The sequence below is a fragment of the Podarcis filfolensis genome (genome assembly GCF_964270895.1).
Source record: "Podarcis filfolensis genome assembly, chromosome: 4".
NCBI classification, from domain to species: Eukaryota; Metazoa; Chordata; class Lepidosauria; order Squamata; family Lacertidae; genus Podarcis; species Podarcis filfolensis.
The window spans coordinates 100,397,971-100,425,908 of NC_139607.1; the positions used below are offsets into that span (position 1 = coordinate 100,397,971).

Here is a 27,938-nt window from a genome sequence, read left to right on the forward strand (position 1 = left end):
CCCCACCCCATTCTGCTGGAACTCACGAGCATCTAAATGAAGCTGAATGCTGGAAGATTCGAGACGGAGAAAAGGAAGGAGTTCCTTTACGTAGTGCATAGTTAAACTGCGGAACTCTCCGCCACTGGAGGCAGGGATGGCCAGCCACCTAGATGGCTTCAAGAGGCAAATTTGTGGAGGAGGAGGGGGGTGTCACTATGGCTGTCTCTGCCTCCACAGCAGAAAAGGATTTGGGGCAGCGTGCAGGGCTGGACTGAGGTTTGATGAGGCCCTCAGCTCCTGAAGGTAATGGGGCCCTTTATATGTCCAGCTGTCCTTTGTCAGCAACAAATGGTCGCTGTTTTTTGTGTTGAATATATGCTATATGGTAATTTATGGACCTAATAGGTTTCAAAAGCCATTTGCACATGTTGCCTTGCAACCAGTCCATGCAGAATTTAGGCACCCTACATATAGAAAGGAGCAAACCAGTGATATTTTAGGGAGCAGGCTAGCAGGCGGGGCCCATGACTTACATCACAGGAGCCTACACAACACAAAATACTGTTGCTGTATGTAGGTTTTATTCTATTTGTTTTTTATCTCAGATTTTGGAAATGTACATCCGGGTTTCATTTCCTTTAAATTTTTTGGGGGCCCCCAAGAGAGTGGGGCCCTGAGCTATATCTTGTTTAGCTTATATGAAAATCCGGCACAGAGCTGGAGGCAGTGTGCATGGACGATGTTCTGTACACAGACGCGGGTGGTGCTGTGGTCTAAACCACTGAGTGTCTTGGGCTTGCCGATCAGAAGGTCAGCAGTTCTAATCCCCATGACGGGGTGAGCTCCCATTGTTCGGTCCCTGCTCCTGTCAACCTAGCAGTTCAAAAGCACGTCAAAGTGCAAGTAGATAAATAGGTACCACTCTGGTGGGAAGGTAAATGGTGTTTCCGTGCGCTGCTCTGGTTTCGCCAGAAGCGGTTTAGTCATGCTGTCCACATGACCCGGAAGCTGTACGCCGGCTCCCTCAGCCTATAGAGTGAGATGAGCTCCGCAACGCCAGAGTCATTCGTGACTGGACCTAACGGTCAAGGTTACCTTTGCCTTTACCTTTAAGCAAGGAGCTTACATCAGCAGAGAAGAGATGAAATTGCGAGCAACTCCTGGACCAAGAATGGCAGGTGCATTTCTAGAGAATGCTTTTATCGACTGATTTAAAACACTTCTGCCCTGGAGGATAAGACGATTGGTGGCTCCTCGCACAACGGCTACACTCTCCTTTCGCTTTTGGAGGCTGCAGTGTTTTTGAATACCCGTTGCTGGAAATGGCAGGAGGGGAGAGGGGTCTACGTTTGGATTCTTGGCTTCCCATATTATTGGGAATTTGGTTGTCCACTGTGAGAACAGGATGCTAGAATAGAAGGGACCACTGGCCTGATTCAGCTGCAGGTCTCTGCTTACGACTGTATCCAGCCTTTCAATCAATCAATCAATCAATCAAAATCCACCAAGGAGACAAACACCTCCACGTGTCAAAAGTTCAAACCAATCCATTTGCAACGCACACAATTTGAAATGCACTCACAAACAAAACAGAAAAGGAGACCAACAGTAACATTATACAGTGGTCCCTTGGTTCTCAAACGCCTTGGTACTCAAACAACTTGGAACCCAAACACTGCAAACACGGAAGTAAGTGTTCCGGTTTGCAAACTTTTTTCAGAAGCCGAATGTGCTCCGATTTGAGTGTTACGCTTCTGATTTGAGAGCCACACTTCCGTTTTGAGTGTTGCGCTGAGGTCTGTCTGTTTTTGCTATTTATTTTGCGTTTTTGCGGCTCTTTTTTGTTCTGTTTTTGTGACTGTGCGGAACCCAGTTCAGCCACCGACTGATTGATTGTGTGACCACAATACAGTGGTGCCTCGGGTTACATACGCTTCAGGTTACAGATGCTTCAGGTTACACACTCCGCTAACCCAGAAATAGTACCTTGGATTAAGAACTTTGCTTCAGGATGAGAACAGAAATCGCGGGGCGGCAGTGGGAGGTCCCATTAGCTAAAGTGGTGCTTCAGGTTAAGAACAGTTTCAGGTTAAGAACGGACCTCCAGAACGAATTAAGTACTTAACCCGAGGTACCACTGTACATTGTCTCGTTAGACACTAAAATCCACGTTAAATTGCTGTTTTAGGGGTTGTTTTTAAAAGTCTGGAACAGATTAATCCAATCTGCATTACTTTCTATGGGAAAGCGTGTCTTGGTTTTGGAATGCTTTGGTTTCGGAATGGACTTCCAGAACAGATTAAGTTTTAGAATCAAGGTACCACTGTATATACAATACCAAACAAATGATATTCACCACAATATAGCTCAGTTGGTACAGCATGAGACTCTTAATCTCAGGGTTGTGGGTTTGAGTCCCCAATCTGGCAAAAGATTCCTGCATTGAAAGGGGTTGGACTAGATGACCCTTGTGGTCCTTTCCAACTCTACACTTCTATGATTCTATTATTTGAAACACCACAAGAGATTCAAATCAGCTTCACCTTTCACCTTAGCCCCAGTAAAGTAGGTGGCAAGCAAGCCTCCCTGGGGAAAGCGCTCCTTAATTTGGGGGTCACCACCAAGAAGGCCATGCTCCCCCAGCTGCTACCAGTCTGAGCCTGAAGGTGGAGGTGCCCGCGGTGGGTCTGCAATGGGGGTTTTAATGAACAGTCCCACTCATGTGATATTTCTTAAGCATTACCTCACAGGTGTGCATTTCCTAGTGCCTGTGCAATCCCAGAGATGAACACAGGCAAATTGCATTTCTGCTCTAAGGCAGCCTTTCCCAACCCAGTGCCCTCCAGATGTTGCCAGACTGTAACTCGCCCCCCCCCCCCCCAGCCAGCACAGGTGCTGGAAGTTGAAGTCCAGCAAAGATCTGGGTGGGGGCACCATGTTGGGAAAGGCCGGCCTAGGAAAAAACACACAGTTTGTTCTTTTCTTACGGAGGACATGTTTTCTGTCTAATAAATTCTCCCTCCCCCCTTTCTCTCTCCTTCTCCCCCCCCCCTCTCTCTTTCTTTCTCTTGCACTCTAGCTCAGAAAACGGGAGTGAAAATGCATTAATAAAAAGCAAAAAGACTCTCATGGCGGAAGGGTGTTGTTTTTGAAGCACTCCCCTCCCGCATTTGAAGAGCTTGCTGGATAGATAGCTCATCCACCCAAGTGAACAAGGATTTTACCAAAACACAAACCTACTGCTTTTTTAAAAAAAGAAAAGAAAATTCTTTTCTAAGTTTCCAAAACTGCACAGCACGAGAGAGGGTGAGGACCACCCTGAGCGCCAGCCAGCAGTGATGTCACAGGCACTGTCCAATAGCACCCTCACCCCGCAAAGAGGTAGTAGCCCAATGACATTGTTAAGTACTTAAGACTTTGGGTGCCTCTCAAGGTGATACTACAAAAAAAACCCCAACCCTCTTCATTCCCCGGGGGACAACTGCGGGAGACAAAAAGCAAACTGCAATTGATGCACCTCAGCAAGTAAGAAAAACAAATCAATGCTCTGGAAAAATGAATCTGCTGTACCGGCGCTGTGGCTCCCTTCTCAGGGAATGATTTTCTGTGACTGAGCTCTGGCTGCGGCATCCTCTGATCTCGTCCCCGCGCAATCCCTTACCGCTTTGTCAAGTCTTCTGTAACCGTCTTCCTGAAGACTCCATCCCTGCCTTTGAAGCCAAGAGGGGGCTTGTTAGCCGAATCTCCCTGCGCCCCCTTCATCAGGGCTCTCCGGCTCGCCAAGCGAGCAGCCGGCAGCAGTCACAACCGAGGGAGGGAGAGAGAGTATGCTGTTCCTTGACTGGGTCTCAAGGGGGCCTCCCCAGATCCACGGAAAGCTCTCAGCTGGAACGCCAGGGCGAGGTATTCGGGAAGAAGGCCGGGATGCAAGCAAGCAAGCAGCCGCTTCCCAGCCCGCAGGCCTTCAAAGGTTTTTCTTGAGGCGGCGGTGCAAAGGAAATCCCGCTATTATTCGTCACAACCCAGCTGCTTCCAGAGAAACACGAAAACAAACCACCCGGCCGCAGCCCAAGAAGCAGCCGGATGTTTCAAAAGCAAGAGGGCATTCCACGTCTCTGCAGCTACAGAGAGAAGCAGGGAAGCTGCCTCCCGCAGAGTCAGGTCACTGGTCCATCGAGCTCCATATTGTGTACCCTGACTGGCAGCCGCTCTGGGTTTCCTCCCAGCGCTACCTGGGACCTCTTGCATCTGAAACAGAGGCTTTGCCACTGAGCCACAGCCCTTTTCTCTGCCAGTTCTCTGCCTCAGATGAACCCCTCCTCCTCTCGGCCTGCCATCTTCTTAGCACCTTCTATACTAGGCTCATAGAATCATAGCATAGTTCGAAGGGACCTCTGCGGGTCATCCAGCCCAACCCCCTGCAAATGCAGGAATCTCAGCCAAAGCATCCCTGACAGATGGCCATGCAAGCTTTGTCTAAACACTTCCAATGAAGGAGAGTCCGCAACCTCTGGAGAGAGACCGTTCCACCACTGAACAGCTCTTACTGTCGGAAAGCTCTTCCTGATGTTTATTCAGAATCTCCTTTCTTGTAACTTGAAGCAGAGACATCACCATGCCGACAAAGGTCCGTATAGTTAAAGCTATGGCTTTCCCAGTAGTGATGTATGGAAGTGAGAGCTGGACCATAAAGAAGGTTGATCGCCGAAGAATTGATGCTTTTGAATTCTGGTGCTGGAAGAGACTCTTGAGAGTCCCAGGGACTGCAAGAAGATCAAACCGATCCATTCTGAAGGAATCAGCCCTGAGTGCTCACTGGAAGGACAGATCCTGAAGCTGAGGCTCCAATACTTTGGCCACCTCATGAGAAGAGAAGACTCCCTGGAAAAGACCCTTGGGAAAGATGGAGGGCACAAGGAAAAGGGGACAACAGAGGAAGAGATGGTGGGACAGAGGAAGGGGACAACAGAGGAAGAGATGGTGGTGTTCTCGATGCTACCAGCATGAGTTTGACCAAACTGCGGGAGGAAGTGGAAGACAGGAGTGCCTGGCATGCTCTGGCCCATGGGGTCACGAAGAATCGGGCACGACTAAACGACTAAACAACAACAAATTATTTGCAATAAAGTATCACTTCCCCTTCCCCCATTGGCACCATGCGTTCCCGGCAAATCTGTAGACACCTTGCGGGCTGTCATGTTTTAGTTATGGTCCCATGAATTTTTCATTGCCGTGCTCTCTCTCTCTCTTGCGCAGCGCTCCCCCCCTCCCCAAATAAGAATCAAAGTGACTTGAGTAAATCATTAGCGCAACCTCCCTAGGAAATAAAAGCCGCTAATGAGGTTGGGTGCCCAGCAAGGCAAGGGGACTCTCTCTCCCCATCTGGAATCCCCCCCCCCCACAACAGAGACAAACACACACACCCCATACCTGGCCGAAAAGGGGAGATTGATGAATTGGGGGAGGAGCAGAGGCAGGGAGGGGGGATCCCCCCCCAAAGCACCTGCTGAGACTCCTCCCAAGGAGGGATGTCAAAGCCCGGCAGTTGCCATGACAGCTGCAGCTGTTTCCCTACCAGGGAGCTCATTAAGGGAAGCTCTTCGCCATGCAAATTAGCAGCGAGACAGAGGTATCTGAGGGCAAGGATGGGAAACAGGGGAGAGACCCAGTACCGTTTTGGCAGGGGGGGGGGCAATTTGGGGAAGGGGTGCGGATCCAGTGCGTGGCATTCGGAGACTCAGAGAATTGTAGAGTCGGAATGGTTATCTGGTCCAAACCCTTGCAAGGAAGGAAAGTTTTGCCCAATGCAGGGATCGAACCCACAACCCTGAGAGGAGCTCAGAACATCCAAACTTAAGAAAGGCCAGCTGGATCAGGCCCAGGGAGGCCCATCTTGTCCAGCGTCCTGTTCTCACAGTGGCCAACCAGGTGCCCATTACAGGGAACTCCTGCAAGCAGGATTCGAGCCCAACAAACCTCTCCCACTGTCAAACAGCTCTTACGGGCCGAAAGTTCTTCCTAGCGTTTAATCAGAATCTCCTTTCTCGCCACTAGAATCCTTTGGCTCGTACCCTCCAGAACAGGGGGAAAACCAGCTTGCTCCATCTATGTGGCAACCCTTTAGATATTTAGATATCTCCTCTCAATCTCCTCTTTCCCAGGCTTAACATGCCCAGTTCCTTGAACTACTCCTCAAAAGGCTTGGTTTCCAGATACTGGATCATCTTGGTCACCCTCCTCTGCCCGCCACCTTCCAGCCTGTCAACATCCTTGCGTGGCGAGTCCCCCCCCCCCCGCCAGTGGAAATAATGACACATGACACAATTATTAAGGTTAATGGGCTAAATAAGGCCACAACTCTATTGGTTACAGGGGATGAGCGGTTTTGGCTTAGGCATCGGTCCTAACAGACTATATCCGGCTTCAACCTGTCCGCTTCAAGTCCAGGAAGGGTTAACCACCAGTAGGGGGAGTCCTGTTGGTGCACATCAACTAGGAACTCCTCCAGGGTCACTACTAGGAGGCGTGCCTTAGGCCCTGTCCCTAGACTTCGGACAGGGCCATGCCCCCTGGAATCCTTTATCAGACTACCCTTCAATATGTGGGGCAGGTGATGATGCTACCTCCCCTCTTCCATCTACAGAACTATACCAATGCCTAACCGCCAAGACCAAGAAAGTTGTGACGGTTTGCTATGAGGTAGCCGAAAACCAAGTGGCTGGTGCCAATTTGCCAAGCAGAAAAATTCCTATCAGGCCCCTCAATGGTGACCAACCAAAGTCCATAGCAAGGTCAAGGAGCAAGAACCTTATAGGGTGGGAGGGTGGGAAAACAGGAACAGTTGGTAGGCGGCAAAAGAGGGAGATTCCCAGCCGCGCCTGCCTTAAATAGGGCAGGCCACGCCCCCAGAGCCAGCCGATTGGCTGGCCAGAGGGTGATGCAGCCGGGAGTGGCTTTCTTAAACTGTGGTACCCAGAACTAGACACAGTATTCCAGGTGTGGTCTGACCAAGGCAGAATAGAAAAGTGCTATGACTTCCCTCCATTGGGATTCCAGATTTCTGTGGACGCAGCCGAGAATAGCATTAGCTTTTTTTGCAGCTGCATCACCCTGTTAAGACGGCCAATAAGCTAGGCAATACTACTGGAAACAAAGCCTTATTCTTGCGATGCGCAGGCATTGCCCCTCTGCGCTCCTCTCTCTCTCTCTTCTTGCAGAAACTCCTCTTTTAACACTTTGTCCATTTTCCAACAGCAGGACTTCAAAGCCTTTGCAGCCTGTGTGGCGGCTGGTCTCTGCATCCTTATCTATGTTCCTTAAACCATTTCTCCACCTTCGCTAAAGCCTTGTTAATATCCACCAGAGGATGTACAGGCGCAGCTATCGTCTTAAGCAGCTCGTTACAAACCAGAAATCTATAAAAGGAGGTTGCAGATGCTTCACGGAGCCCCTTATCGCAGAACTAACAGCCAGACACTCATCCTCGCTGAAGCACCAGAGTTTATAAGATAAGACGCACCAGGGCAGAAGGGCTGAAAGTCCTTTACTTTCAATCCAACAGGTGGGAAGGGTGTCTGGCTCCCAGGTGAAGGGGGTGGGAACCCTGTTCATGCTTTGAAGTCCTGCTGAACCACCCTGTTAAGATTTCTCGATGGAAAGTATTCCTCTGAAATCTTGGGAGCAAAAGCTCCCAAATGTCTAGTTTGTCCCCGAGAGTGCTATTTTTGCAGGGGGGAGAGCATGCTGAAATGGCAGCAGGCAGGGCATCACTTAGAATCTTGGCATTGTAGAGCTGGAAGGGACCCTAAGGGTCATCTAGTCCAACCCCCTGCCATGTAGGAATAGTGACTAACCAACGCCCTGCAACGCAAATTGACACAAGGTGTATCAGGACTTGGCCTGTGGGTGAGATTTCAGGGGGAAACTCTGGAGAATATGAAGTAAGTTCTCTCCCTCCTCTTTTGCAGCCAGATCTGATCAGAGACAGAATCATAGAAGTGCAGCGTCATATAAGGAGATGAAAAAGATGTTGAAATATACGTTTTTTAAAAAACCAGAAGCATTTTTACTTGGTATTATAGGTGAGGGCATTAATAGACGAGATGTTAAATTGTTTTTATACACAACAACAGCGGCAAGAGTATTGTTAGCCCAGAAATGGAAGCAAGAAGAAATTCCAACGAAAGAAGAATGGCAGACAAAATTAATGGACTACAGTGGTACCTCGGGTTACATACGCTTCAGGTTACATATGCTTCAGGTTACAGACTCCACTAACCCATAAACAGTGCTTCAAGTTAAGAACTTTGCTTCAGGATAAGAACAGAACTTGGGCTCTGGTGGCGCGGCAGCAGCAAGAGGCCCCATTAGCTAAAGTGGTATCTCAGGTTAAGAACAGTTTCAGGGTAAGAACAGACCTCCGGAACGAATTAAGTACTTAACCCAATGTACCACTGTACGCAGAATTAGATAAAATGACAGGAAGGATTCGAAACCTGTGGGACCAGAGATTCACAGAAGATTGGAAGAAATATACAAACTATTTGAAGACCAACTGTAATCAACAAATTATGCTAGTAGGACTACAATAAGTTTTGTAAGGAGGAATATATGAAACATTGCAAAGTAGAGAAAGAATAGAGATATTAGTTATGAGATTTAAATGTAATAGTGAAAGTAAGAAACGTAAATTCAGTGAATAGATTGGGAAATTTTCAGATGTGGTTGATGGAAGTCAAAAAAATTGTATAAGATACAAAAGTATGTTTAATTATTGTTGAAAACGATATGTTAAAAAACTAATAACATTTATTTTTTTGAAAAAAGAACTTCAGCTAAAGAATCCCCAACAGCTGGCCATCAAATGTCTTCTTAAAAACCCCTAAGGAAGGAGAGTCCGGCACCTTTCAAGGGAGTCAACAGTTGCACAGAGAAATTTTGCTAGGCTTGTCTCAGAGTTTGTGTGGGGGGGCTGCAGCAGGGAGAGTCCTCCAAAAATGCAAGTGAGGGGCGAGGGGCAACGCGGCCGGGACGGAGCCGGCCCTGCCTGGCTACCTGGCCCCAAACAAAGTGGCTTCTTGAAGCTCGCCAGCGATGCCGTCCTCCCCTGCTGGCCCCCGTGTGACACGCCCTGCCTGGCACCTCCCGTTGGCCCTGGCCGGAGGGTGTGTAAAGCCTCAACCTCGCAGCAGCAGCAGGAGGAAGGTGGCTGCTCAGAACTCTTAGTGGCCCACCAAGGTGGCAGTGTGCCTCTGAGCACGTACAGAGTGTTGCACCCTCCCCACACACAGTGGAGGCTCCCCAAGGGAAAATGCACGCCCTGGGGGTTGTGGCTCTGTTTTGCACACACACCCCGACGCCCCATCCAAGGTGCTCCTACTCCGTCACAAGTTGAGCTGAGGACTCGATGAGCCGCCCTCGCCTTCTGCCGGCTTTGTGCTGGGGCGACGGCGCATGTGCACAGAGAGAGGGCTCTAAGTGCCTCTTCTGGCATGCGCACCATAGGTTCTCCACCATTGGGCTAGACAATGTGAGGATCAGCACCTTGGAGAGGGGCCATAATGTAGGTTTCAGGACCATGGTTAGCACCGCTACTGCTGAGGCAGAAGATGCGAGTTGTCTCAGCGATGTCCTGGGCCAAGTGGCAGATCTTTAGAGCCTACAGATTAATTGACAAGAGGCTCCGCCCCCTGAATATTGCATGTGGCCCATTAAAAGGCCAACAACATCCTCTGTAGCCCTGGGCTCCATCTGGGCTCCAAGGGTTCAAGCTGATCCTTCAAGGAGTCCCGGGTCTGGTCATAAGAATCATAGAACATAAGAACCTGCTCTGGATCAGGCCAATGGTCCATCTAGGCAATCCATCCTGTTCTCCCAGTGGCCAACCGGGTGCCCCCATGGCAAACCCTCAAGCAGGATTCAAGCACAAGAGCAACTCTCCCCTCCTGTGGCTTCCAGCAACTGGGATTCAGTCCAAAATATGCAATAGAGCCTGCAATAAACCCAGATGCCAACTTTGCTGCCACATACACCCGGACAACACCATTACTGGCCCCAACAATATCACACATACCATCTCGGGACTATTTAATTGCTCATCGTCTAACATTGTATATGCCATCAAATGCCAACAGTATCCCTCAGCTCTCTATATTGGACAAACAGGCCAAACCTTACGCCAAAGAATAAACGGACATAAATCGGACATCAAGAATCACAAGACAGAGAAACCAGTAGGAGAACACTTCAGTCTCCCAGGACATTCTATACAAGATCTCAAAGTAGCTGTATTACTACAAAGGAATTTCAGAAATAGACTGGAAAGAGAAGCTGCTGAATTGCAACTCATTACCAAACTTAAAACCATGGAGAGACCTGGTCTGAACAAAGACATTGGATTCTTATCTCATTATACATGACAAAGCCATTTTTCACCTTCTCACCCCTTGCTTTTTCCTGTAAGACCTGTTGCAGTCGTTAAGAGTCGTCAACAGGCTCATCACAGCTATCTGCCAACCACCCATTCCCACCACCCTTCTGAGTAATACCCCTCCCCACCTTCTCACTATATAGAAGGATCTGGCAACTTCTGTTTCAGTGTATCTGAAGAAGTGTGCATGCACACGAAAGCTCATACCAAGAACTAACTTAGTTGGTCTTTAAGGTGCTACTGGAAGGAAAGAAATTTTTTGTTTTGACTATGGCAGACCAACACGGCTACCTATCTGTATCCAAAATATGCGCCGCATGCAGATGGCAAGCCAAGAACGTAAAGAATGGCTTTAAAATAGGACTGGACAAATTCATGGAGAGGTCTATCAATGGCTACTAGCTAGGATGGCAATGTTCTTCGCTCTGCAGGAAATCAGAGGAGGGGAGAGGGCTCTTGTGGGCTGTCCACAACGGGCATCTGGGTAGCTGCTGTGAGAATAGGATGCTGGGCTGGAGAGGCCACTGGTCCAATCCATGAGGCTTTCCTTATGTTGTTATTTCCTTGTCCGTTTTATCTTTTGCATCTGAGCCTCTGTGACTGTGCTGGTCCCGGGAGGTTACCGTGCGGCGTGGTCCGAGTCCAGTCTGAGGTCGAGGGTGTGGTATGGAGGCTGTCCGTCAAGGCTGAAGCTGGGTCCAAGGCAGGGAGTCGGGTGTGGTCAGGAACTCTGGCAGAAGAGCAGGACAGGGTGCTGGCAGGAACAGGTTACCAACAATGTTGCTCCCGCAACTTGGGGTTGGGGCTGGCTGGCTTTTATCTGCCCTGAGGCATAGGGCGGCCCCGGCCCACAGGTGACTCGCCTCTCCTGGCCTGGAGGCGAGCACTCCTCCTGTGGGAACTTAGTTCCCTCCGCCTCTCTGCCCTGAGCCTCTGCAGCTCAGGAGAGGCTGGAGGGTTACCAGACCCAGAGGCAACCTCAGCTTCCTCTGACGGGGCTGAGAGTGGAGCACCTGCAGGCAGTGGGTCCTCCATCACCTCAAGAGCCAGAGCAGACTCAGCTGGTGCCTGCACCTGAGGATCCAGCACAGGTGAGGACCCTTCAGGCTCATGCCCCAGCCCTGGCTCAGCTGGTCCTGGAGGCAGGGACTCCTGTGCAGGCTGGGATTCCTCAGGTTCAGCCTCTGAATCCGATTCCCAGGCCATCACAGTGACCTTGGTCCGTCATCTTTCCGGTTCTGCTGAGCCAAAGGAGAAACATTCCGGAAGGCCTACAGACGCCATCTTGGCAGTCAAGATAACCCCAAACTAATTGGCCGTTGTTGCACAAGTGAGCTCATACATGCTTATGCATTCACTTGCTTTGATGTATGCTAATTGGCTGGCTTTGATGCGGCGCTTATCGGTAGGCCTTGGGATGCTGGGCTCGAGGCCCAGAGAGGAGAGAAGTTCTGGACAGCTGCCACCTATGGCCTCACCGGCCAGTTGGGAGGGGAGGGCCTGGGCAAACTGGTGTATGCTGCTTTGTGCATAAATGCATGTTAGCTTGGTTGCAGACAAGCCATCTCCTTGCTGCGGTCCCCGTCCCGTGTCTGCAAAGACTGGGAGACCCGGCAGGCTGATTTGCTGGAAGTCTACACCTTCTTTTAATAAAGCTCTGCAACCGATCATTCTAGAGTTATTGACATTCTTCTTTGGTATTCCTGAACCCAGCCCTCCCATGAGGTGGATCTAGGATTGAGCAATGTCTGGTTTTCACCAGCTAAACATTGTGATGTACTGAGATAACACAATGCCTGGAATAAGGATGGAACTATGTAGAGGCGAACGGGTTAATTTACTGGCAACTTCTAGTATTTAGCAGTTTAAAGCTGATACATTTTACTTACATTTAACATATAATAATAATAATAATTTATTTGTACCCCACCCATCTGGCTGGGTTTCCCCAGCCACTCTGGGCGGCTTCCAACAAAAATTAAAAATACATCAAAATATTACAACTGTTATTTTATAGTACAGAGCAACAGAGGCAGAAGAAATCATGAGAGCAGCAGCGGAACGGCCTCCCTCAGAAGATTGTGAACTCTCCTTCCTTGGAGGTTTTTAAGCAGAGGTTGGACGGCCATCGGTCTTGGGTGCTTTAGCTGAAATTCCAGCATCACAGGGGGTTGGACTAGATGACCGTGGGGTCCCTTCCAACTCTACAATTCTATATTGCTAAGCGATGACCAGTTTGACAGTTTCCCCCACACAGCAATTTTTTACATCACAAACACATACCAATTGTGATTCGGGTTCTGTCCTGGGCCCGCTGTTGTTCAACGTCTTTATAAACGACTTGGATGAAGGAATTGAGGGGATGCTCATCACATCTGCAGGTGACACCAAGCTGGGAGGGGTAGCTAACGTCGCAGAAGACAGAATAAGAATTTGAAATGATCTTAACAGATTGGAGAACCTGGCGCAAGCTAACAAAATGAATTTCAAGGGGGACAAAGTTAAAGTTCTGCACTTAGGCAGAAAGAACCAGATGCACAAATACAGGATGGGGGCATAGCTGTCAACTTTTCCCTTTTCTTGCAAGGAATCCTATTCAGAATAAGGGAATTTCCCTTTAAAAAAGGGAAATGTTGACAGCTATGGATGGGGAACACCTGGCTTAGTAGCAGTACATGTGAAAAGGATCTAGGGATCTTGGTGGACCACAAGCTTAACATGAGCCGACAGTGTGATGCAGCAGCAAAAAAAGTGAATGCTATTCTAGGCTGCATCAACAGAAGTATAGTGCCCAGATCAAGGGAAGAAACAGTACCACCATATTCTGCCATGGTCAGACCACACCTGGAATACTGTGTCCAGTTCTGGGCACCACAATTTAAGAAGGATGTTCACAAGCTGGAAGGTGTACAGAGGATGGCAACCAAGATGATTGAAGGTCTGGAAACCAAGCCTGGTGAGGGATGGTTGAAGGAGCTGGGTATGTTTAGCCTTGGAAAAAGGAGACTGAGAGGATAGCCACCTTCAAATATCTGAAGGACTGTCCCATGGGAGAGGGAGCAAGCTTGTTTTTCTGCTGCTCTTCCGGGGGAGAGGACTCGAACCCAGGGCTTCAAGTTACAAGAAAGGAGATTCCGACTAAACATTCGTGATTCTATGATATATCGCCATGTCAGATATTATGAAACCAATATCATGATGTGGACCAGACCAATTTTGGATAATGTATCTACACATTACCTGACCCTATAGGACAACCGTGTGCTGTTTTGTGATCTTCATAACCCATTTACACCTCTGTGACATTTTCTTGCTCAGTGACTCGTGGCTCCAGGGCGAGGCAAAGACTGCCAACTCTCAGAAGTTACAAGTCTCCAAAATCTGATGAGGTCAGCTCAAAAGCCGTAATATTCATTCAAACAGCCCCCCACGGGACCCTGCTTTCAGAAAATGCCCCACCCCAACTTCGGAAAACAGGACCTAATACTGATGTATCAGGCTGAAAACATCGCCAGAGAAAATCCCCTTCGAAATAAACATTGTGGGGGCAATTCGGGTCTCGTTGACAGATGCAGGCTAAGCGTGTTGCAGACACGGTTGTTTGAAACGCATCATAAATTGCGGAACAGCAAATAGGATTCTCCACGCGGTTTGTACTGAGCTTCCGCATCTCTCGCCTGAATTTTTTTTTGGGGGGGGGGAGGGAACCTGTGCAAACAGACCAAAGTAGTTTATGGTCTCCTGCGGCAGGTCGAGCTTAGCTGCTCCCAGGTTGCGGCTGAGAGCCCTGGGTTTGTCTCTGTTTGTTTGGCGCTCCAGAGGAAATTAGCAAGGCTGCTTTCCAGGCTTGCTGACAACAGAGCCTTAACTAATTAGACAAATGGCGGTGTCAAGAGAGGACAGGAAGGAAGGAGGCAGCGGCTCACCTTTGGAGCACCTGGCGAGACTTCTCTGCCCAAAGGCCTCCGGGGGGAGGGAATCGGCTGAGGCTCAGGTATGGCCGTTCTGCACATAAATCGCAACCAACCATAGGTCTGGGCCCCTGGGATGTAGTTGCAGCGACAGTGCGGAGCCTGTCAGAAACTCAGATACAGTGGTACCTTGGTTTTCAAACAGAATGCGCTCTGGGAACCCGTTCGACTCCCGGAATGGTTCGAAAACCAAAGTGCAGCTTCCGATTGGCTGCAGGAGCGTCCTGAAACACTCACTTCTGGGTTTCAATCATTTGGGAGTCGACTCGTTCGGGAGCCAAGCCGTCCGGTTTCCAAGGTACGACTGGTGAGTGCCACCCGGCATTTTTTCACCCCCCTCAGTGGTGACACCCGGGGCGATCCGCTCCCACCGCACCCCCTTCCTCCACGCCTGGGCCCAGCCTGTCCCGAGCAGGTATGCATCTCGTAGCTGTGGTAGTGGCTCATAGCATTGCCCCATGTGGCTGACACCATATGCTGGCTGGCAAGGAGCCTCTAGAGGGCTTTGGCACATACGGGGTTCCTGTGGCTTCTCTGACAGCCTGCTTTCCTTATCTGTGAGTGTGTTTCTCTTCCCTCCTTTCTTGCTGGGGGCTGTGATGTCAGACTTCAGCGGATGATAATGAGCAGTCTGGACTGATGCTCCTGCAGGCCTCTCGATGTGCCCCCTCCTCCCTCCTCCTGCTGTCGTCCCTCCCTCCCACCTTATGCAAATGAGGCACATCAAACAGAGCACCCGAACCTCTGGCAGCCGAAATCTCTTTAAAGCCAGCAAATCTGATAAGGAAGTTTCAAGCATCAGATTATTGCATTACAGGGAGAGCGAGAGTGGAGCAAGCTGGAGCATGTTAATGAGCGCAGGGAGAGATGAAAGCATTCAGTGCCTGGTGGCAGAAGCTCTCCCAGCGCAAACCACTCAGCCTGACGCATGGAACGTGCTACATGCGTCTGCGCGCACACATGGGGGAAACCGCTGCCCAGCTCTGAAGCGCCAACGCTGCGGAACAGAGCAGGTGAACTTGGGTCGGCCGGCTTGCTTTATATACCAGGTGAATCAATCCCAATTCATAACAGCTGTGCTATCTTTTTCTGCTCTGCTCATTGAGCACTTAGGTAAACTCGTGGGAAAGAGTGTTTGCTCAGTGATGGATATTGATAGTGTGAACAAACACTCTTTTCTGCCGATGCACAAGCAGCAAATTCTCTCCTCACCCTCCCGAACGGATGGCGTTCCTTTCAGTCTCCTTCCCCAACTTTTCTTTATTTTGGGAACCGCCCTGAGATCTTTTTATAAAGGGCAGTATTGTTAACATTAATAGTATATAAATCTAATAAATAAAAATTAAAAAACAGAAAAACTTGGGACCCTGTTTTTTGACTACAGCTCTCATCGTGCTGCGCTTCGCTGAGCCCGATAAGAGTCATCATCAGTGGGGTTTTTTAAATTCTCAAGGGTACATTGTACCTGCACAGTTTTTTCAAGAAGAAAAGCACCGGTCGTAGTGCAAAACATCTGGAGGGAACCAGGTTGGGGAGGTCCGAAATGCAGTTTGGCAAATTCATGTGAACAGACATGTGTTTCATCAGAAATGGCCTTCAGATCTTTGCACCATTTAGCTGTCCAAGGGCCCAGAAATTTAGTCGAGACCTTTCAGGGTTTATGCATAACAGAAGGCCCAAGTTAGAGTTACACATTTTTCCAAATCTGTTTGCACAAGAACGAGGCACCTCATGGGGGGGTGTTGTTGTTGTTGTTTAGTCATTTAGTCAAGCACGACTCTTTGTGACCCCCTGGACCAGGGCACGCCAGGCACTCCTGTCTTCCACTGCCTCCCGCAGTTTGGTCAAACTCATGCTGGTAGCTTTGAGAACACTGTCCCACCATCTCGTCCTCTGTTGTCCCCTTCTCCTTGTGCCCGCCATCTTTCCCAACATCAGGGTCTTTTCCAGGGAGTCTTCTCTTCTCATGAGGTGGCCAAAGTCTTGGAGCCTCAGCTTCACGATCTGTCCTTCCAGTGAGCACTCAGGGCTGATTTCCTTCAGAACAGATCATTTTGATCTTCTTGCAGTCCATGGGACTCTCAAGAGTCCCCTCTAGCACCAGAATTCAAAATTGGGGGGCTTTAGAAACCTAAAAAGAGCCTACTGGATCAGGCCATTGGCCCATCTAGTCCAGCATCCTGTTCTCACAGGGGATAACCAGATTAAAGGGAAAGGTAAAGGAGCCCTGGACGGTTAAATCCAGTCAAAGGCGACTATGGGGTTGTGGCTCTCATCTTGCTTTCAGGCCAAGGGAGCCGGCGTTTGTTCACAGACAGCTTTCTGGGTCATGCGGCCAGCATTACTAAACCGCTTCTGGCGCAACGGGACACTGTGACAAAAACCAGAGCGCATCGAAACACCATTTACCTTCCTGCCACAGCAGTACCTATTTATCTACTTGCACTGGTCTGCTTTCGAACTACAAGGTTGGCAGGAGCTGACACACAGCAACAGGAGCTCACTCCATTGTGGGGATTCGAACCACTGACCTTCTGATCAGCAAGCCCAAGAGGCTCAGTGGTTTAGACCACAGAGCCACCCACGTCCCAAGATACCCATTATGGGAAACCCAAAAACAGGATTCGACTTCCTTGTGTATCTGCACAAACTCTGCACGGATATGTGATTATATGTTGCATATGAATTCTAGAAGCATTACACCAAGTCAGACGACGGGTCCCTCTGGCTCAGGGCGTTCTATATTAAGTGGGACCAATTCTTCAGCATTTCAGGCAGACAATTGTAAGCGCCCTCCCACTTAGTTTTACCGTCTCTCCTGCTTCACAGAGAAAGAACATATTATACCAGGGCTTCTCAAACTTGGGTCTCCAGCTGTTTTTGAACTACAACTCCCATCATCCCTGACCACTGCTCCTGCTAGCTAGGGATGATGGGAGTTGTAGTCCAAAAAACAGCTGGAGCCCCAACTTTGGAAAACCCTGTATGATACCAAGGACCCAGATGTCAGTTGCACAACCCATTTTTTTTCTGGGCACCGAATTGTATTCCGAATAATCGCCATCCACACTCAGGCATTGAGTATATTAAGAGAAACGCTAAATAGCCAGGCTGTGACCCAACACCACTTTTCCCCTTGGCCCACCAACTGAGGCCGGCAGTATATCAAATCCAATTCAGGGCAGATGGCCGCTTACGCAGAGAGGAAGGAAATGGCCCCACGTTCAATCCATTATTGATTAGCCATTATTCTTCCCCAGGCTTTTTATTTTATTGATTCAATAAGCCGAGAAGTTTGGCACTGCAGCAGCTTTTGGCTTCCATCTGTAGCCACTGGAAGTTAGGGATGGAAACCGGCCAAAAGAGATTAAAAAATAAAAAATAAAACCTTGCGCTCTCCCCCCCCCCCCAAATCCAGGAGTGACATTAATCGGAAGGAAGGAGGCACTTGCAACCCGCAGGATCAGAGCTCTTTCTGGCTCTTTCCCTTCCCTGACTGTGACACTTTCAGACACATGGAGTTGGAAGGGACACCGAGGGTCATCTAGTCCAACCCCACCTGCAATGCAGGAATCGCAGCCATTGGCCTGATCCATGCTGCCTCTCAAGTTCGCAAGACCATCCCTTGCAGAGCAGAACCACTAGGCCAGGGATGGAGACAACATCTTTAAGCCCTGGGGCCACTCTGTCTCCTCAGCAATCTTCCGGAGACCACCTGTCTTGGGGTGAATGTGGCCAAAGTCAAAAGTGGGTGGGCCATAAATTCCACCTTTTTACAGTAGGTGTCATGGACAGGGAAGAAGACTCGGAGCCCAGGAAGTGCTGGTGGGACAGTGATGAGTGGTAAGAGGGAGAAGAAGGAGAAGACTGGGAGGCAGTGGCGTCGGAAGCTGAAGAAGCAACAGGGCTTAGTGAGCGGGGAGAGTCTGGGGCAGAGGGCAATCCAGACTCAGAAATGGAGGTTGGTGAGGAGTGGGGCCAAGAGGTAGAGATGCGGCAGGCTGGTGAAGAAGCCATGATGTCTCCCTCTCTTGCTGCAACCAGCTTTCTTCTCCCCTGATTTTCCAGAACCAGAAGAGGTATGAAAGAGGGAGGAGCAGAGAGAGAGAGGATGGCAGAGTCTCAGATTGCTTGGGAAGGATCCAGGGGAGGAGGAGACAAGAGATCTGTCAGAAGGCAGGGACCTTCAGTCCCCCAAACTGCCTCATAGGGCCAAGTTCTTCCAGGAAGAGTAGCTGCGCTTACTAGACCTGGCCTCCTGAGTTGACTTCATAGAATCATAGAATCATAGAGTTGGAAGAGACTACAAGGGCCATCGAGTCCAACCCCCTGCCAAGCAGGAAACACCATCAGAGCACTCCTGACATATGGTTGTCCAGCCTCTGCTTAAAGACCTCCAAAGAAGGAGACTCCACCACACTCCTTGGCAGCAAATTCCACTGTCAAACAGCTCTTACTGTCAGGAAGTTCTTCCTAATGTTTAGGTGGAATCTTCTTTCTTGTAGTTTGGATCCATTGCTCCGTGTCCGCTTCTCTGGAGCAGCAGAAAACAACCTTTCTCCCTCCTCTATGTGACATCCTTTTATATATTTGAACATGGCTATCATATCACCCCTTAACCTCCTCTTCTCCAGGCTAAACATGCCCAGCTCCCTTAGCCCTTCCTCATAAGGCATCGTTTCCAGGCCTTTGACCATTTTGGTTGCCCTCCTCTGGACACGTTCCAGTTTGTCAGTGTCCTTCTTGAACTGTGGTGCCCAGAACTGGACACAGTACTCCAGGTGAGGTCTGACCAGAGCAGAATACAGTGGCACTATTACTTCCCTTGATCTAGATGCTATACTCCTATTGATGCAGCCCAGAATTGCATTGGCTTTTTTAGCTGCCGCGTCACACTGTTGGCTCATGTCAAGTTTGTGGTCAACCAAGACTCCTAGATCCTTTTCACATGTACTGCTCTCAAGCCAGGTGTCACAAAATAAAATAATGTTTCCTTGAATAAAGAGCCAATTTCACTGACACCGTGTGATTTATTGCTGACCCGCTCCTGACTCCCACTCCTGACACCAGGCAAGCGAGAGGCATTGTCAAGAGTCCACAAATTTATCTGGGGGTGAAGCTAGGTAAGAGCGGGGTGCAGCCTGAGGTCCCCCACCCTGGCGCTAGACAACAGCAAAGCAAACCTCAGGGCAGCACAGGGCTATTTCTCCCTCCCTCCCTCCCTCCTCTCTCCATCCTTCCTTAATTTTCTCCTCCACAGCCTAAAACAAAAGAGGAAAAGCAGGCAGCTATGAAAGGGAAAGGCACAGCAAAACAGATTAATTCCCTAATAGGCAGAGGAGCTATTCGGCAGAAACATTTAGCACATACTTTCGTCCGGGGCCCAGTAATTGCCGGCACAATGCCTGCTTCCTCAGAGAGATTGAGGACATTGCAAAGAGTGGCAGCGCCACCGGTGCCATCGAGGGGCACGCTCCAGTCGCTCTGGCGGCGCCAAATTGTCTCGGAGCAACTCTGCTTTTGCAGGAGGCCTCAGAGCTTTCATGCGCAGGAAGGTGGAAGGAGGGAGGGAGGGAGGGAGGCAGATGAGGAGAGGGAAATCGGGTGTGGGAGAAATTCACCAGCAGGCTCTAACACCGAGGGCAAAAACTGAGGCCCTCTAGATGTTACGAAGCTAAGAAGATCCCTGCAGGATCAGGGCCCACCTGGCCCAGCATCCTGCTCTCACAGTGGCCGGTCAGATGCCTCTGGTGCGAAAGCCGCAAGCAGGATCCGGGCACAAAGAGCCCTCTCTCCTCTTGCCGGTACCTGCTTTCTCCAACGGTGGACTCAGAGCACAGCCATCATGACCAGTGCCAGATTTACATATAAGCTAAACAAGCTATAGCTTAGGGCCCCACTCTTTTTTGGGGGGGCAACAAAATTAAAGGGGAAAACACTGGATGTACATCTCCAAAATAGAAGACAGAAAACAGATAAAATAAAACCTACATACAGCAACAGTGTTTTGTGTTGTGTAGGCTCCTATGATGTAAGTCATGGGCCCCGCCTGCTAGCCTGCTCCCTAAAATATCACTGGTTTGCTCCTTTCTATATATAGGGTGCTATGGTTTTCCCAGTAGTGATGTATGGAGGTGAGAGCTGGACCATAAAGAAGGCTGATCGCCGAAGAATGGATGCTTTTGAATTCTGGTGCTGGAAGAGACTCTCTTGAGAGTCCCATGGACCGCAAGAAGATCAAACCTATCCATTCTGAAGGAAATCAGCCCTGAATGCTCACTGGAAGGACAGATCGTGAAGCTGAGTCTCCAAGACTTTGGCCACCTCATGAGAAGAGAAGACTCCCTGGAGAAGACCCTGATGTTGGGAAAGATGGAGGGCACAAGGAGAAGGGGACAGCAGAGGACGAGATGGTGGGACAGTGTTCTCGAAGCTATCAGCATGAGTTGGACCAAACTGCGGGAGGCAGTGGAAGACAGGAGTGCCTGGCGTGCTCTGGTCCAGGGGGTCACGAAGAGTCGGACACGACTAAACAACTAAACAACAACATATATAGGGTGCCGACATTCTGCATGGGCTGGTTGCAAAGCAACCTGTGCAAATGGCTTTAAATACCCATCAGGTCCATAAATTACCATCTAGCATATATTCAACACAAAAAACAACGACCATTTGTTGTTGACAAAGGACAGCTGGACATATAAAGGGCCCCATTACCTGATGAGTGCCTCATCAAACCTCAATCCGGCCCTGATCCTGACTAGCAGCCATCCCCGTCTGTGGCCATACGCACACAGAAAGACACACACACAGCATGCCGGACCAAGGTGCAGATTTAGCAGAAAAGAGGATTTGCACCAAAAAGAGGATTTCCGCCTGCTCTTAGCGACTCTGCCACAGCAGCTCAGCGTTATATGGCTGGTGGCAGGAGAAGGAAGAGTCGTGGCTTGTAGGGTAAGGCAGGGCTGGGGAACCTCACACCCGGTGCAGGTCAAATGTGGCCTTCATACTTGGCCCTTGCTACTTTCCCCAGGGCACACCAGCCTTGCTTCTCCCCCTACCTGAGTACATGGCCCTTCAGAGGCTGGTCGGAAGGGAATCCGGCCCCGGGCGGAACAAGTTCATACTTGGCCCTTGCTACTTTCCCCAGGGCACACCAGCCTTGCTTCTCCCCCTACCTGAGTACATGGCCCTTCAGAGGCTGGTCGGAAGGGAATCCGGCCCCGGGCGGAACAAGTTCCCCCTCACCCCGGGGTAAAAGGTAGGTGGGGACCCAGGTCTCCAAGGGCCAGGAAGCCAAGCTTTCTCCATGCCGGCTGGTCCTGTGTGCCAAACAGGGCCCCTCGTGCTGCACCACTCATCTCTCTCCGGGTTATCGATCCGCTAAGTGCTTCCAGCTCCTCCGAGACTCAGGGAGGATTAACTTTGGAGCAGAAACAGCAAGGGAACTCGGCAAGCAAGGCTCCCCGCAGTAGTTTTCCAACTGAGTCATGTGGGAGAGAAAGCGCTCTCTTCCAACGCCCAGGCGTCCCCTCCAAAGGGGAAAAAGCCCACGTAAATGTAGCAGGTTCAGGTATGGTGGCAGCTCTCTTTCGCTCTCCCATCACCATGGAAACGGGGGGGGGGTGTTTCCTGTCGCAGGCCTTCCTGCGCAAGGTGGCGTTTCTCTTCCCTGCAGCGGAAAAGTTGCACCTGTTGAATGTCTGCCTGGCTCCCATGTCTCTGATCAAAAGCACATCAATTTTGCCGGGCAGGCCGAGGAAGCCTCTTGTCAGGACCGCTCTGTGCAAGGATGTCTGGCCTTGAGAGGCAGCGGTGGTGCAGTGGTTAGTGTCGGGCTGGGACCCCGGAGAGCCGGGTTCAAATCCCCCCACTCAGCCACGAAGCACAGCCTAACCTGCCTCACAGGGTTGCTGTGAAAATGAAATGGGTGGTGGGACGAAAACTCTGCATTCCATCTCGAGCTCCTTGGGGGGGGGGGGGGAGATGGGATATAAATGCAGTAGCATAAATCTCGGAAGGTGCCATTTGAGTCCAGTCCAAACGCAGCCAAATCAGGGTGTGAAGGCTGCCAGCTGACTAAGGGAAAGAAACAACTTGGCGTGCTTCTGCGCTGAAATCAGTAAGCGAGGCTTTTTCACGGCATGGAGGGAAGTGCTGTCAGCTGCTCGTGCCAGCGAGCCAAGCCGCGGTTTACGGGCAGAGGAGGAGGAAAGCACGGCTATTTCCGCCCTGCCCTGTCCTCCGAGGACTGGCTCATGTGTGTGCTGAGGAACGTGTGTCAAGAGACAGGGTGGGGTTAGAGTGCTGCTGAACTAGAACCTGGGAGACCCAGGTTCAAATCCCCCACTCAGCCATGACGAAGCGACCCCAAAAACCAGTCCTTGCCTCTCTGCCTAACCTACCTCACAGGGTTGTAAAAGGTAAAGGTAAAGGTAAAGGGACCCCTGACCATTAGGTCCAGTCGTGACCGACTCTGGGGTTGCAGCACTCATCTCGCTTTATTGTCCAAGGGAGCCGGCGTACAGCTTCCGGGTCATGTGGCCAGCAGGACTAAGTCGCTTCTGGCGAACCAGAGCAGCGCACGGAAACGCCGTTTACCTTCCCGCCGGAGCGGTACCTATTTATCTACTTGCTCTTTGACGTGCTTTCGAACTGCTAGGTTGGCAGGAGCAGGGACCGAGCAACGGGAGCTCACCCCGTCGCGGGGATTCGAACCGGCAACCTTCTGATCGGCAAGCCCAAGGCTCTGTGGTTTAACCCACAGCGCCACCCGCGTCCCACCACAGGGTTGTAATGAGGGATTAAATGAGGACCCAGAGAACCACGCACGCCGCGTTGGAAAGAAGAAGCTGGGCTACATATGCAACAAATAAATGGAACCTGTCTCCGAAGAACAAGTATATTTCCTGTGGATATTAACGCTTGATCTTTGAAATTAATTTTCTGTGGCTCTGATAAGTCAGATCGTGTTTCTTGGGAGAGGAAGGCAACTCATCCCAGCGCTTGGCTGTTGTTGTTGTTTCTGTTGCTGGTTAATTAAGGAAGCCCATTTGCAAATCTCTGGGAGTGCAAACACATTTTCCAAGCCCCAAATTCCCCAGGCATGAGAGGCTGCCCAGCTCAACAACAGAGGCCCTTCCCTGAACATGCCGCAGCTTTCAAAGTACAAAGGAACTGTTTGGTTCGCAGTCCCAACGCAGACCTAAGTCCTTAACCAGTTACGGACTGAATCGATGCCATTCTGGGCTGCAGTACCAGCCCTGCTTGCAGAGAAGCAGGAATCCAACATACACCCAAATGAAATGCACTGGGCTGGCAATGCTTCCCCAGTTGGATTTCCGCCTGCCACACAGCTGATTAAAAAGTGAAAGGAGCCCTCCAAGGAAGGCTTGGGTGGGGGAAACAGCTGGCAAATCTACACAGTGAGAGGTCGACTTGTCAAGAGATAGGGATCTTTTCTCTATCCATTTTCACCACGAGATGCATAATTTTATACACGCTTATCATGTCGCCTCTTCCTCACCTTTCCTCTAAACTAAAAAAAACAAAACCCAGCTGTCACTCTGCCTTGCACAGAGAGTAAACCTCCTGCAGCTGCTTCTGAGTCACTGCAAATCCATTGCATGCGGAAGCTGAAAATCATGGGCCAGGCTAGGTCTGCAGCAGAACAAAAAAAAGGTAAGCCTGCTTTTAGCTTCCCCTGGTGTTAGGATACCTGATAGGCTGAGAGTGCTACTTGGACAAAGAGGTTTAGGATCGTGGACTTGAAAGGGAACCCCAGAGGTCATCTAGGCCAACCCCCCGCAATGCAGGAATCTCAGAAGTTTTTCTCCATCCCTCATAACGCTGGAATTCATGAACATCCAAGGAAGATTCAGGATGGAGAAAAGAAGGTTACTTCTTCATGCAGTGCATAGTTAAACTATGGAACTCTCTGCCACAGGAGGCCACCAAGCCTAGATGGTTTTAAAAGAGGATTGGATAGTGAAGAGGGCTGTCCACAACTACCAAGAAGGGGCCCTAGAATCTACACCACGATAACAACAGCATTTAAAATTAAGCTAGCCAGCAGATCTGATAAGCGGGGCGGGGGGTGTTAGAGGAGGAATAAAAGAATCTGACGCAAATTCTGCACAGCTAAAATGCAGCACAGGGAAAAGGCTCCCAGAGCAATCAGATGGGTATTGTTGCAGGAATTTATGTATAGGTGGGGAGGGGGCTTGCCCCTCCAGCAGATATCCTGCACATGCAGCCCACTACCAAAATCAGCACAATCACTTTTGTGACTTTTGTGGTTTGTCCCCACAAAACTCTTCATCACAGTTTCTTCCTATCTATTCAAAGGGCCTCTGCTGCAGAATACCAAATGTAAGAATTCACTGATCAATGTACCTGTGTACTGGCTCACTGGGGAAACTTCAGAAATTCATATAGACATGTGAGCTCAGCTACTCAGCAGCCCCTCTGCCTGAGTGATAATTCCTGGCATCCTGATACCTGAGCGCCAGACAGGTAGCCATTCCAGAAATAACAAACCCAGATGAAGATAAAGGGGTGTGATTAACATGGCTGGGAAACAGGGAAATGTACCCTAAATATCTCTTTTGTGACACTTGATGGGTGTTTGGTGGAGGGCAAGGGGAACCATGGGGCAGGGTCCAGGATGCTCAGATTACTGCCACCAGACCTCCCCTTTCATGATGTAACTGTGATGTATTAGTGATGTAGTTTGGGGGGTGTAACATGGGGATGAGCAGCTAATAAAAGTTTGGGGGCTCTTTTGTTTGGGGCTTCCATCTTGTTCCACCTGGTGGCAGGTGGGAGTCCTGTCGCGACCATCTTCAAGAAAGACCAAGCCTACTGGCTGCTGTTTTGCTCTGGTCTTCCTGGCTGGTGTCCTTGTTTTTTGTCCAAGGGAACCCTCAGATTTCTCCGTTAACAGTATAGATATTAAAGTGCATAAGCCGGGGCTTGATGACAAGATAAAACTTTCCAGAGCGGACAGATCAACAAATAATCAGCTTCGGAATGTCTTGACATTTAACATTCAGAACAAGAGGACGTCAGTTCAAAACAGAGGGCAACACTTCTCCCCAGAGAAAGCCGAGCCAAGCTGCGCATAAGCTGGAATGTGGGGCCGGCAAGAGGTCTGTTTCCACTTTAGGCACTCGGCACTGACATCCCTCTACTGCTCAAAAGAGCATTGGGCCTCAAAGGCCTACTTGCACTATGATGTGCTTTTGAACTGCTAGGTTGGCAGGAGCAGGGACCGAGCAACGGGAGCTCACCCCTTCGCGGGGATTCGAACCGCCAACCTTCTGATCGGCAAGCCCTAGGCTCTGTGGTTTAACCCACAGCGCCACCCGCGTCCCAAGGGAAGTCATAGTCCCGCTCTATTCTGTCTTGGTCAGACCACAGCTGGAATACTGTGTCTAGTTTTGGGCACGGCAGTTTAAGAAGGGTGTTGACAAGCTGGAAGATGTGCAGAGGAAAGCGACCAAGATGATCGAGGGTTTGGGAAATAAGCCTGATGAGGAACGGTTGAAGGAGCTGGGTATGTTTAGCCTGGAAAAGAGGAGACTGAGAGAAGATATAGCCACCTTCAAATATCTAAAGGGCTGTCGCGTGGGAGAGGGAAAATGCTTGTTTTCTCCTGCTCTGGAGGGTAGGACTCAAACCCATGGCTTCAAGTTGAAAGAAAGGAGATTCCGACTAAACATTCGGAAAAGCTTTTGACAGTAAGAGCTGTTCTACATTGGAAGACTTCCGAGGGAGGTAGGGACGCGGGGGGGGGGGGGGGGGCACTGTGGTCTAAACCACTGAGCCTCTTGGGCTTGGTAATCGGAAGGTTGGCGGTTCGAATCCCCATGACTGGGTGAGCTCCTGTTGCTCTCTCCCAGCTCCTGCCAACTTTGCAGTTCGAAAGCAAACCAGTGCAAGTAGATAAATATGTACCATTGCGGCAGGCAGGTAAACGGGGTTTCTGTGCACTGCTCTGGTTCACCAGAAACAGTTTAGTCCTGCTGGCCACATGACCCAGAAGCTGTCTGCGGACAAATGCTGGCTCCCTCGGCCTGTAAAGCGAGATGAGAACCACAACCCCAGAGTCGTCTGCAACTGGACGTAACTGCCAGGGGTCCTTTACCTTTTAGCTTTATCTTGATAGGGACATGGGTGGCGCTGTGGTCTAAAGCACTGAGCCTCTTGGGCTTGCAGATCGGAAGGTCGGCGGTTCGAATCCCCGCAACAGAGTGAGCTCCCGTTGCTCTGTCCCAGCTCCTGCCAACCTAGCAGTTCAAAAGCACACCAGTGCAAGTAGATAAATAGGTACAGCTGTGGCAGGAAGGTAAATGGTGTTTCCATGCGCTCTGGTACTCGTCACAGTGTTCTGTTGCACCAGAAGTGGTTTATTCCTGCTGGCCACATGACCCAGAAAGCTGTCTGTGAACAAATGCCGGTTCCCTTGGCCTGAAAGTGAGATGAGCGCTGCAACCCCAGAGCCGCCTTTGACGGGACTTAACCATCCAGGGATCCTTTACCTTTACCTTTACCCTCAGGAGGTGGTGGGCTCTCCTTCCTTGGAGGTTTTCAAGCAGAGGTTGGATGGCCATCTGTCAGGGATACTTTAGCTGAGATTCCTGCGTTGCAAGGGGGTTGGACTAGATGACCCTCAGGGGCCCTCCCAACTCTATGATTCTATTATCTCTCTTCTAAATTGGTGGGACATTCTGCTATGGCTGTGCCTTTTAGCAAAAAGACTGGTCTTGAGCTGGGGAAGCAGGTGCGTTTGCTGGACAAGGTAAAGGTAAAGGGACCCCTGACCATTAGGTCCAGCCGTGGCCAACTCTGGGGTTGTGGCGCTCATCTTGCTTTACTGGCCGAGGGAGCCGGTGTACAGCTTCCGGGTCATGTGGCCAGCAGGACTAAGCCGCTTCTGGTGAAACAGAGCAGTGCACGGAAACGCCGTTTACCTTCCCGCCGGAGTGGTACCTATTTATCTACTTGCACTTTGACGTGCTTTTGAACTGCTAGGTTAGCAGGATCTGGGACACCAATGGGAGCTCACCCCGTTGCGGGGATTCAAACCACCGACCTTCTGATCGGCAAGTCTTAGGCTCTGTGGTTTAACCCACAGCGCCACCCGCGTCCCTTTGCTGGACAAGACACCCCCTCCAAATCAACTCAAACTGCATGACTTGACTTTGACGGTGGGATGCGACTCAATCCCAACCTGGATTCTGCGGTGGTCTATAAGAACCCCCCAGCTCTAGTGAATTTCACATCTTCCTGTAGCATCCATAACCACAAGTCTTCCGCTGTCAATTGGAGGCAGGAAAACCAAATGCCCCCACTTTGCACAGGCATTTTTCCTTCCCGGAAATTGCTTTGGGTAATTATATCGGGGGGGGAGGGGTGACACCATTCACACTGAAGTTCTAAGCTTTTAAAATTCTGCCCCATGCCAAAGATTCCGCGCACGATCTCTGCAGACCTTTCTTCGCCGCCTCCTGGGCTCGGGTCTTGTTCTCTCCACACGTTTTGAAACTACAGAT

At 50.2% G+C, this 27,938-nt stretch overlaps 2 protein-coding genes across 7 annotated transcripts in view; both read right to left on the reverse strand.

The window, feature by feature from the left end:
• Positions 1–27,938, reverse strand: part of ARRB1 (arrestin beta 1) — a 117,816-nt gene that overhangs the window by 53,740 nt on the left and 36,138 nt on the right. The window contains exon 1 of one of the 5 annotated variants that reach the window (XM_083609990.1): positions 3,644–3,932. The exons of 3 other annotated variants lie outside the window; for them this stretch is intronic. In XM_083609990.1, the coding sequence (XP_083466116.1) occupies positions 3,644–3,744 (101 nt within the window). In that variant the 5' untranslated portion in view covers positions 3,745–3,932. Of the gene's footprint in view, positions 1–3,643; positions 3,933–27,938 lie in introns of those variants that run through there. One more of the 5 variants, XM_083609991.1, reaches the window with a different exon arrangement.
• ATG16L2 (autophagy related 16 like 2) overlaps positions 1–27,938 on the reverse strand; it is a 164,386-nt gene that overhangs the window by 43,556 nt on the left and 92,892 nt on the right. Inside the window, exon 19 of one of the 2 annotated variants that reach the window (XR_014547117.1) lies at positions 2,166–2,235. The exons of the other annotated variant lie outside the window; for it this stretch is intronic. The gene's annotated coding sequence lies outside the window, so the exon portion shown is untranslated. Of the gene's footprint in view, positions 1–2,165; positions 2,236–27,938 lie in introns of those variants that run through there. 2 annotated transcript variants of the gene reach the window in all.